General features: G+C 36.2%; 1 protein-coding gene across 1 annotated transcript; it reads left to right on the top strand.

Moving 5' to 3' along the window:
* The first annotated feature begins 1,793 nt into the window (after window positions 1-1,793).
* On the top strand, window positions 1,794-8,147 carry fgb (fibrinogen beta chain). The gene is made up of 12 exons (XM_005754747.1): window positions 1,794-1,906; window positions 3,592-3,710; window positions 3,967-4,069; window positions 4,999-5,067; window positions 5,282-5,396; window positions 5,755-5,861; window positions 6,023-6,137; window positions 6,263-6,382; window positions 6,472-6,594; window positions 6,699-6,793; window positions 7,136-7,326; window positions 7,659-8,147. Exons 1-12 carry the CDS (start codon window positions 1,820-1,822, stop codon window positions 7,888-7,890), a joined length of 1,476 nt encoding a protein of 491 aa, XP_005754804.1. The 5' UTR covers window positions 1,794-1,819; the 3' UTR covers window positions 7,891-8,147.
* Window positions 8,148-11,671: the final 3,524 nt, after the last annotated feature.

Below are 11,671 nucleotides of genomic sequence, written 5' to 3' on the forward strand. Positions count from 1 at the left end.
TCAGCTAAAACACACAATTTATAATTCCAGTTTGAAATTCTTAAATTCACATGTGTTTTTCTTGTTTTTGCAGATAATCTGAAGTGGTGCACTGCAACCTGCAATGACGCCTTCCCATTTGTTTGTTCGAAAAGGATCTGAACTCAGACCAGATGATGAAAAAACCAAGAATCTTGACTATACGCACTACACATGACAGCCCCAGAAAATTTGTTTCTTACTCTTTTTTGTTTTGTTTTATGTTTTTAAATGTAATCAATAGGTATTAAAAACATCTTTAGGGGTAGTTTTTCTTGTTCAACCAGTTGTTTACTGAATTTGGTTCAGTTCTAGATATAAATCCAAATCATTTGTGCATGTGAACTTGGATCAAATTCTTCTAATAATCTATTTTTGTATAATCAAGCATGTTTCAATTACTCTAAGTATAAAAAACACAATAAAAACAAAGCAACACAAATGAATTGTGTTTATTGTCACACAATAGAAATCGGGTCCAACTAAACCTAATGTCTTTGAAAACCTACATTTTAGGGACATACATTGATCAGAAAATCTGCACTGTGAGGACACTATTTGATTGACATTCCTACATCATACATACACTGATTACACCTATATTGTGTCAGAAAAAATCTTTTCATACAGTGATATGTTACCATATTTGTTTACTTGGTTAAGACACAAACCATTCAGTTAACACACTAACATCATGGAGATATCTATTAATTCCCAAGCCTACTGTGTGGGGATGCTGATCAGTCTCACCCAGCAGCTACTATAAAACCACCTGTTTAAAATAATAATAACTTTAAAATAACTTAGATTTCTATAGCACCTTTCAAGAAACCCAAGGATTCTTTGCACAAGAGTATCTAGTAGTTAAAAAGGCTCGAGGTTAAGTTTTGTTTTGATGAAGAGGTGAGTTTTGAGAAGTTTCTTGAACGACTCCAGTGAGTCTTCCAAGAAAGGTATTGTGACTCTTATATGGGAGAGAGTTGCAGTGGGTGGGGGCTGCCACACTTTAGTACAAAGTAACTACTACTAAAAACTAGGTTAAAGAACAAAGGTTTTTAATACATTATACTTTGTCCAGCAGCACACATTTGTGCACGCATGACTCTGTGTTGATTTTAGTGATTTCATAACATTGTACAATGTACCCTTTTGGATACAAATATCAGTTGTTTCAACATCCTAACCTCCAATCAATGCATGACTCACTGCAGGTTCTTCGGGAAAACCGTAAAACTGTTCTCACTGTACATTTTCTGCATTTTCCTAATGAAAACAACAAAAGTAAACAGGAATCAAGGAGCGCTGGAGACAGTTCCCAACACTAAACACTCTTCACACTTCAAAGAATACGTTATATAATTTCTCCTCTTTAATATTATGTTTTTGATATTAAAGGACAGTTAAGGCCACTACGTTTCTAACCAATCTGCCACTCCTGAAACTAAGAATTTCAAATGTTATTTTAAAGCAATGATGCTTTTGCTGCTATCATAACATTGTTCTGAAAAAGTTTCACTAGATAGAAACAGTTTTTTAAAAACACAAGTTACCACATTTTGTGGCATTCTGCCTTTCGGCCCCTTTGCCCTTTTGTTCATTGACATTCCCCAGACTTACCTAGTGTGGCAGTGACTAAGATTGGGTAAACTGTCCCAACAGTTACGGAACAGATCAATACAAGTGGGGGAGGACGCCTACGCATGTGCAGAGATGGAGGATAAATATGTGGTAAAATCAAATGTCTGGGAGAGAAAAGGCAGTTTGGACAGTGTGTGACAAGACTAACTTCATAAAGTACACCATGAAGATACTGCTGTTGGTTTATCTGTGTGTGTATGTCGCCTGGGCACAGGACCTTGAGTTTGATAACGAAGAGGATGATGACTTGGTGAGTATGTGTCTAAAGCGGAAACGTTTTTATATCACACGTTTTTTTGATTAATTCCTTTGATGAAAGGACATAGTCAATAAAATATATTAAACTTACTTTCATAGTGTATCAGTTAGTTTTTAAAAGAGTGTACACTGTGTAAAGAACTATGTTTAAAATTTCAGCTGTGTTATTATCAAAATATCTACCTGTCTATCTGTTATGTTATTTTATAAAATACATTTCTTCACAGATTGGGTCTATTTTTACTGAGAAATGCTAGACTTGAAAAAAATGCATTGCTTGTTTTGTTTTATTTTTATTCATGTATCTATTTTGATTGGGTTTATCTTTTATTTGATTTGCACATATGAGAACTTCTCAATGGACAAATGGTGCTAAAACATAGATTACACATAATAAAAAAAAAATAAGATCTACGTTAGGAGCTAAATTTGTTTGGGAGAAATTGAAACATGTTTTTGAAATAATTTCAAGTTTTACTTTTTAAATACAGTTCTTACCAAATTTGTCTGACCACCACCGAATGTTTTGAGGTTTTATGCCAGTTCTGCCCTAAATTAAGAGTAGTAGTACTGGTAATTACCAGAATCAGAATTTTTATGTTTATCGTATGATTAATCCACCAGTATGCGTAAAATCTCTAATCAAAATTGTGTTGTTAATGCTAAGATATATTTTTTGGAAAACAATATTGTCGATAGTAATATTGACATCCATGAGTTTTCCAATTTACTGTTTTAGAAAACAAAATATAAGGCACACTGTTATTTTATGATCAAGGTGACAAGTTACATTTATATACTTACAATACTGAAAAGAGAGCACTCTATATGCCATAAAAAGAATGGCATAAACAAGTTTTTGATGTATTTATAAAATATTTTGGTCAGAGGGCCCGGTGGCGCCAGTGTCCAACAGCCTCGCCTCTCTCAGTGCACCCCAGGGCGACTGTAGCTACACTGTAGCTTGCCATCACCAGTGTGTGAATGTAGTAAAGCGTTATAAAAATACAGACCATTTTACAGACCATTTATTTGTGCTTCCTCATTTTTGTGACGTGGTCTAATAAATGTAGCATTTTTTTTAACATGATTTAATTAGCACGGTGGCACGGTGGTTAGCACTGTTGCCGCACAGCAAGAAGGTCCTGAGTTCAATTCCTCCATCAGGCCTGGGTCTTTCTGTGTGGAGTTTGCATGTTCTCCCTGTGTTTGTGTGGGTTCTCTCCGGGTACTCCGGCTTCCTCCCACCGTCCAAAGACATGCAGCTTGTGGGGATAGGTTAATTGATTAATCTAAATTGTCACTAGGTGTGAGTGTGAATGGTTGTCTGTCCCTGTGTGTTAGCCCTGCGACAGACTGGCGACCTGTCCAGGGTGTACCCCGCCTTTCGCCCTATGACAGCTGGGATAGGCTCCAGCGCCCCCCACGACCCTGAAAAGGATAAGCGGAAGCGGATGGATGGATGGTTTAATTAACCCAGATCTGTAACAATTTGAAATAAATAATCATATATGTTTATGGAATACATTGTTTCTTTAATTTTAATATTTTGGTTGTCCAGGATAGTTTTATAGTATTCTCTCTGCCATGATTTAATTTGAAATATGTCTTTAAAACAACATTTATGAAATGAGAGGAAATTTGTTACTCACAGCAGTTTCTTAAAATCTTCCACAGGCAACACCGGAATCAAATGGAACAGCTGTAGATGCTCGTGGTCACCGCCCACTACAAAAGGGCAGGGAGACCTTCACTGGAAATAGATATGCCCCTCCTCCTGTCAGCAGTGGTAGCAGGTAAGGCTTTTTTTTTAATAAATGAAATAAAAACAGTGAAAAGAAACAAAATCTAACGCAGCCATCCTTATGATATAGATGAAATGAAATGAAATCTTATAGTATAAAATTGGCAATAAAATTTCGTTAATAATAAAATTTTGTGAAATACAGCAAAGTGGCATGATGTGGTCTGCGGTGCCACTGTAGGGGATACAAATAACAAATAATCGCCGGTATATTTGTGTGTGTTTTTTAAATTATTTTTTTCATTAAGGTATCGTGGGCGCCCCACTCCTGCTCCAGTTGGTGGCCGACAGATGCAGGAGAAAGTTGAGCAGCCCGAGGCAGGAGGATGTACACATGCTTCAGAGGAGATGGTAAAAAAAAAAAAAAAAAAAAAAAGATAATAGTAACACACATACAATTAAATACAGGCCAGTGGTCTTAGGTGATGTCAGGACCAGAATACTTTCCAAGAGGAAATTATGTGGTCACAGTTGCTCCAGTACAGCAAGAAAAGTTCCTAACTAAACACAATTGATTAACACAATATATTGCGTAGTTACAAAATGTAACAAAATAGGTTTAATGGATACAAATAGCTCTAATATGAATATCCCAGTATATTGCACAACTATATAGACATTAAATCAAATAAAATTCAAATTTTATTTGTCACGTACACAGTCATACACAGTACGATAGATATGTAGTGAAATGCTTGGACAACTGCTCGTGACCTAAAGAAAACAAAAAAGGAAAGGCTATGAATAAGATAGGAAATAAATATGAAAAATTAAAAAGGGTAAATAAGGTGCCCTTATTATTTTACTGTCATACTGTACTTTGATATTTTCTCTGTAGAGGATGTGCAGATAGTGAGGATATGCAACTATTTGGTCCAACTAGTTACTACAATGAAAAGTAAAATGAAAAGTAAAAAGTGCAAATTTTAGTGTTCAGTTTATTATGAATGTACAAATAAAATGCAAAGTCTGCCACAATTAGTTGATCAATGTTTGCTTCCATGCAAGCTATGGGATAACCGCAGAAAGGAAGCACCATATGCCTATTTGTGACCAGGTTCACCTAGCTGAAAACAAGCAGTTTCCATCAAAATCAATTGGTCTGTGACTGGGGTGTTCTTGGGAAACCTTTAATTGCTGATGTTAACTGTAGTTTTTTATTGCCTTTAAGTTACATTAATAAGCTACTTTGAAGTCAGAAAATTAGAACAAAGTCAAAGAACATGTATTTTAGTGACACAAGATAAGTTAGCTTAACTTGTTTTGCTTTTGTCCATCAGGGTGTTTTGTGTCCCACTGGCTGCGATCTAAAGACCACGTTGCTGAAGCAAGAGAGAAATGTCAAGAGGGTAAATCAAACTTGTGCAATCATTTAAAGGGCGGTAGTCGTCATCTTTGAGATCTTTCCAAGCAAAAATTAGCAAAAATGTTTGCTGCTATGATTAGCAGAATAAGGTTTGGTTTGGATATGAGTTTAAACCAACTATGGGAAATCATTACTTTGTGAAAAGACTAAGTTCAACCTCCTGTATTTGTTTTATTTTTTGCAACTGTTTTACACAGAGCATTGACGAACTCAAGCCTCAGGTGAATGATTTGTCCCAGTCCTCCAACACTGTCTTCAACTACGTCAATGGCATTTCCAACTCGCTGAGGGAGAGGCAAAGACTATCCAACGGTGTGAAAGAAATTTGCAATATAACACTGAAAATGTAAAAAAAAAACAACCCAAAGATTATTTATAACTATGGCCTGATTAAATTTATTTGTACTGACATTACAATATATCAATTATAACTAATTGCCAGTAATTCTGTGAGTGTTACAAGTTAATAAATAAAACAAATACAATGAAATACAGTGAATCACATCTAATTAAATACAAAATTTTTAGAAAGCAAGCAAAAAAAGTTTCTATGGTAACCATTAAACACTATTGGTTTATAATAGTTGTTTCATTAAAAACGCCTGCCTTAAAATAATATCTGAAAATGTGAAATGCTGAACATGTTTTTTCTGTTTTCTTGTGCTCTTAGACAACAGTAGGGTAGTTAGTCAGTACACCGACCGAGTGGAGGAGCAGCACACCTACATCAAAGAGATAGTGGATACTGTGTTCCCTTCCAATATCAGATTATTGCAGGTAAATACAAAGTGACATAGTAGTATACATATAATAGTATAATTATAATGATACAGTGTGTCTTTCAAGTTTAGGAACCATGTAGAATTTATATGATAGAAAATGAGAACAAAAACAGTACAATCAGCCTTGTTCTAATTTATAACATGTCATGACTCCAGGGGGTCCTGGACAAGATCAAGCTGAAGATACAGAAGCTGGAGAAGGCCATCCAGGCCCAGAGGGATGAGTGCAAGACGCCATGCAAGACTAAATGTCCCATACCAGTAGTTTCTGGTAAGAAATGACAAAAAAAGCTAGAGAGAGGCTACTTGCTGTGAACTCAAACACTTAAGACTATCATGACCTGAATGACTTAGAAGCTCCACAGATGTTAAAGCTTTTTCTTTTGTTTGTTTTAGGTAAAGAGTGTGAGGACATCTTCCGTCGGGGAGGAGTAGATTCCCAGATGTATATGATCCAGCCTGATGCCTTTTACCCTCCATACAAGGTTTTCTGTGATCAGGCCTCCCAGAATGGAGGTGAGACTTTTCTTTGATCATTACTGTGATTTAATGGTTTTCAGTTAAGGTTTGTCTTTTTTACATTTCCTTTTTAAATTTGTTCCCAGGATGGCTTCTTATCCAGAATAGGCTTGATGGCAGTGTTGACTTTGGTCGACGCTGGGACGAATATCGCCGTGGATTTGGAAATATTGCCTTTGATTCTGGCAAGGGTCACTGTGCGACTCCTGGTAAGAGAGTTAAAACACAAGACAAAAATGTACTGTAACCCTTTCTTAATGGTTACACTTATTTCTGGTCAGCTACTGTAATATACCTTCTTACATGCCTACAGGTGAATACTGGCTGGGTAATGACCGTATCAGTCAGCTGACTAAGATGGGCCCAACTGAAGTTCTCATCGAGATGGAGGACTGGACAGGAGCCAAGGTGAGTTTTTAAAGGGATTGGCAGGTCCAAGAAATTATCATAGGACTAGTGAAAAAGTTTAAGCTTGATAATTGTAGACTCCTGTGAATTTTAAATGTAGAAATTTGTTTATTTGATAATAAAGCAAATTGTGTACAGTTTTGAATAGTTGATCTAAAAAAAAAGAAGCAATTTCAAAAAAGTTTTTTTGAATTTAGGAAATTGTAATTTGCATTAATGGTTAGGGTCTAATAGTTAATTATCAGGAAGACATGAATGCAATATTACAGTGTTTTCACCTACTCCTTCTAATGACTATGTCAGTTAGGAATTAAATTAAAACTGGTTTCTGCTTTTAATCAGGTCCATGCCCAGTACAACCAGTTCACTGTCCAATCAGAGACATCCAACTACGTGCTTGCTGTTGGTGGTTATTCTGGTAATGCTGGCAACTGTTTCCTGGAAGGATCTCTTGAGCTCTTTGGTGAAAACCGTACTATGACCATTCACAATGGCATGATGTTCAGTACCTACGACAGAGACAATGACAACTGGTAGGTATCCTAAAAAAAAGTAAATAATAAATTATTACTTAAAATATAAATACTAGAATACTAGCTGTAACAGCTAATTATCATGTTACTAAAATGTAAAGAAATCAAGCCCATCTTAGCATTTTGGATGACCCACAAGTTTACTCAGTCTGTTAAATATGTTCAAAAGGATTTTGACTTTGGCTTTAACACCCCTCTATAAACTAAATGTGGCAGTAGTTAATACATCTACCAGCATCTAAATGTAATAAATGTAAATGGTAATAACTCAGATTTAGAATTTTTCAGAAATTTCACATTTTAACTTTACTCTTCTTGTCCGTACCAATCAGGACCCCTGGTAATCCCACCAAACAGTGCTCCAAGGAGGATGGAGGTGGCTGGTGGTACAATCGCTGCCACTCAGCCAATCCCAATGGGCGGTACTACATTGGAGGAGCCTACACACGACAGATGGCCAAGCATGGCACAGATGATGGTGTGGTGTGGATGAACTGGAAGGGCAGCTGGTACTCGCTCAAGGCTATTAGCATGAAGATCAGGCCTTACTTTGCCTCCAGATAATCCAAGAGTGTCGATGCACATAACATATAAAAGAAGGTGCCAAACTAAATGGTATATGACATGCAGATTTACAAATAACTAACACTAAGTGTCAACAAACTGTAACGAGAACTAAAAAACAAGGCTAAAGTAATGCAGGAGCAATGCAAGTATTAAAAATATGTTGGGGATGTCAGATAAACTTGTTACCAACAAAAGTAAGAGAAAAAAACCTAATTAGTTGTGAGTAAATATGCTGCGATCTGTCCTTTTTTGTTATGTGTGACAACTATAAGGATGAGTTGATGCAAACTGTCCTCGACTACTCAATAAACACATTGAGGAACATATTATATTGTTTGTGTTGGTTATTTCACCTAAGAAACAAAAATGTCTTTGCTATTTAAGTGTTCTTTTGCTTAAACACTATGAGCACTTCTGTGACATAAATAAGACAAATCTGGTACCACTGGAATCATCTGCTCATTTTTGCTGCATACCAAGAAAACTATTAAAGGATTTATGTGACAATGAATTAAATGTAAAAACATTGATTATTAAATTTTTTGCAAGTTTTGGAGTTTAAAGTTTTGATTATAATTGACAGGGATGATATCCAGTCATCCAGTAAACTCAAGTAAACATAAATATAAAACAAAATTGGTTATCAGAAACTATTTAATAAAACAGAATAAGGATAAGGATACAATGGATAGCAACTTGTAACCATTCAGACAGCATTTTCACTTACACAAATAAAATTTAGTAAGTTGCATAAAGCAATGACTGCACAGCGAGGGTAAAGTAATAGTTTTATTGCCTAATCATGGAGTTTGTGAGGTAAATAACAGATGACCAAACAGGAGTGCATTGTCTGGATAATGAATGGAGGTAACAGGAGAATTTCTCAGGTGCATTGATAAGGCACAGAATTAGTAATACTGTCTACTCCCATCATCCTTTGAAAAAGGCACAGTCCACCTCTTCAATGTAATAACACAAGCTAGCTTTTGCTTGTGGGGTCTATTCTCTTGCCTGACAAAGCAGATGCTGTAAGGCAGTTCCACTGCCAAAAGTGGGAGTGTACTATGGGTGTGTTTAGGGAGATGTCACAGTAACATCCACTAATACCTTGACTCAAAGTTTCCCAGCAGAACACAGACTGCATCATTGACGTTAGTAGTTTAACTATATTTAAATTCACCAAAAGGCTTTTTCCCCCCATTGTTTTTAATCAAAAATGCCCCTGGATTGAACTGTAAAACAGCATGTCATAAATCAGAGTTATTCTTCATGTTATCTCATCTATTCAAATGACATACCACCGAAAAATATGGAAAAGACTAGCCCACAAACTACTCACATTGCTGATCCAAATATAAACTGAAACGATAGCTAAACTTTGCAGATGAAACAAAATAATGGTTATTTAAGTAACAAGATTACAATGTGCTTCCTTGTTTTCTGTCAGCCCCATATTTAATTAAACCTTTCTACATGATTGTGATCATTTACATCCTCTAACTCCTCCAGTAGCTCCTCCAAAATGATCTGATTCTGTTCAATGTCCTCAAATTGGGTCAGTAGTTCTTTCTGGACTGTCGGGATCGTCTTGTATCCTTCAGCTGGTTCTGGGACTATGTCTATAGGCTGGAGCTTAATATGTGGGATGCCTGCAGGAGGTAAAGGTGCTTTGGCTCTTCTGTTTAGAGTCTTGTCCATGTCTTCCATGTGAGTTCGAAGGATGTGATAGTCGGGATGATCAATGCCAAATGGCAGCACAGACTGGCAAGACCCGCGACAGGCTCATAGCTTCATGTCAATGTCCACCTGGCAACAAAAACAAGTTGAATAAGCAGTTATTCAAGCAACAAACACCATAAAGAACAAAAAACAAAGTAAGAAAAAGTATTACAAAAAATATAAATGTATCAGGTTGAACATAACTTGTCTGAAATGTGTTTCTTTGCAATAGAGGACATGGAACGCCATTTATGAAATGGCATTCCATAAATACTAACTACACTGAGTTGTTTAACGTGTCAAAACATTGCAACAATCAGTGTCAGAAGAATAAGGTAATCAACAAGTCATAAATGTAAATACAGTCAAACAATTGCACAATCGACCAATCAATAGTATTTGTTTATGTCTTACCTCTGTTCGATATAGCTCCTCTGTCTGTTTCTGCAGTTTGCTAATCAGTTTTTTTATCTGTTGGGACAGACTGCTTGATCGTTTCTGTAGCGTTGTGAAATTTCTGCCCAATTCTTCTGCTTGTTCCACGAATTTCAGCTTAAACACTAGAGATGAAATTCTGCATTAGTAACTCAGCATTACTTTAGTAAGTATTTACGAATTATTTTATCCACAACCACAAATCCAAACATCCCCAAAGAGTCTTAACTGTATCTGTTGATGATGACTCGCCGGTTAAAGTTGTATATGTGAGTCATTGTAGTCATGGACTTCTCTGTTGCATCTTCATACATCTCTGCTGTTTTACACACCTCCCGCAGTTTTCTTTCCACTTTGTTTTCCATCTGTGAGATCAAACCTTGGAGTCTGCAGCCAGACGGGCATTTAGAAAACTTTGGAGAAGGACAAGAGAACAGGTCAGGTTGGCAGTGCATCATAATAACAGGTCATTCTGAGTTATCATGCATCATAACAACAAAAAAACCCATCTTATTTACACTTTGCGTTTTAGATTTTTCAGAGTAATGCTATTAAAGTGGTAGCACGGTGCTGGGTTGAAATAATTCAAATAATTAGACAACTGCTAATTAAGCCATGTTGTAGGACTGTCCTTCATAACAATCAATTGTTATCAGTGGTGCCAGAGTATTCATGAATTATACTAATAACACTTAGTTCACGAGTAACTATTTATTTTAAGACAGATTACAAAGAAAAAATTGAAACGTTAAAGAAATCTTTCCAAATTCTTTACCAACTTTGAAATTTAGTCTACATCTTGCCAGGTGTTGGATGTGTGTTAGTGCATGGGTTACAGATAAAACAAACTGGAATTGATTGAAACAATTTCATTATTGCCATTTTTCTCAAATTAACTGGCTTAATGGTTAATGTGGTTATGTCCCTTTTTGGGAAGAAGAGGGGGTGTTTTGTTTTTATTCTAGGATGTGTAACTGTAATGATAACCCCACTGATCTCAAACAGGGAAGGATATCAGAACAGATGTAGTTACTGCTTAAACAGCTTAAACCTTTTGACTGATGTATTTTAGATTGCGATCCCTGACAAAGCAAGATAAAAAGTACTTTAGGTGTGCTAGTTTAAGTTTTCAAGCAATTGGGTAATAATACGTAAGTCGACTGAAAATGTTTAAATTCTACCAGTTATCAAGAGCAAATCCTGGATTCAATTCAAAGTTTTTGTAGATGTCATCTGTGCGCTTTGCACTTCAGCTAAAGGTGGCTGCTTGTGTAAGGTGATTTTCTGCCTATTGGTTTATGAGACTGAGCAAGTCAATAAATGCTGGTTTACTGGTTTTCTAACATAGTCACCTCTTTCAGTATGGCTGGTCACCTTTGGCTAAAGCTGACGTGTGGTGGTCAAGAGTACTGGACACCAAAACCCAAGTGCCCTCTTCCTCTCAAAGAGGGCACTTAGGTTGGTTTCCCTCATGTTTTCTGTGAATTTCTTTTAATTTAAGCTCAAGAAACTCAAATTATTTTCACATCCTGATATTACAATGGTTTAAACTAGCAAATAATTTTCTTTATAGTACTCATCAATAGAGTTGTATTTATGTGCTTGTATGCTTCTTACCCAGTCA

The sequence above is a fragment of the Pundamilia nyererei genome, unplaced genomic scaffold (assembly GCF_000239375.1).
Source record: "Pundamilia nyererei isolate P.nyererei 1_Seehausen unplaced genomic scaffold, PunNye1.0 scaffold00637, whole genome shotgun sequence".
NCBI lineage: Eukaryota > Metazoa > Chordata > Actinopteri > Cichliformes > Cichlidae > Pundamilia > Pundamilia nyererei.

What these genes read in the sequence shown, in the direction of transcription:
- fgb (XM_005754747.1), top strand. Translation starts at nt 1,820, where the DNA reads ATGAAGATACTGCTGTTGGTTTATCTGTGTGTGTATGTCGCCTGGGCA. An exon ending in CCTGTCAGCAGTGGTAGCAG is followed by an intron (nt 3,711 to 3,966) that starts GTAAGGCTTTTT and finishes TTTTTCATTAAG; the next exon opens with GTATCGTGGGCGCCCCACTC. An exon ending in TCAGGCCTCCCAGAATGGAG is followed by an intron (nt 6,383 to 6,471) that starts GTGAGACTTTTC and finishes ATTTGTTCCCAG; the next exon opens with GATGGCTTCTTATCCAGAAT.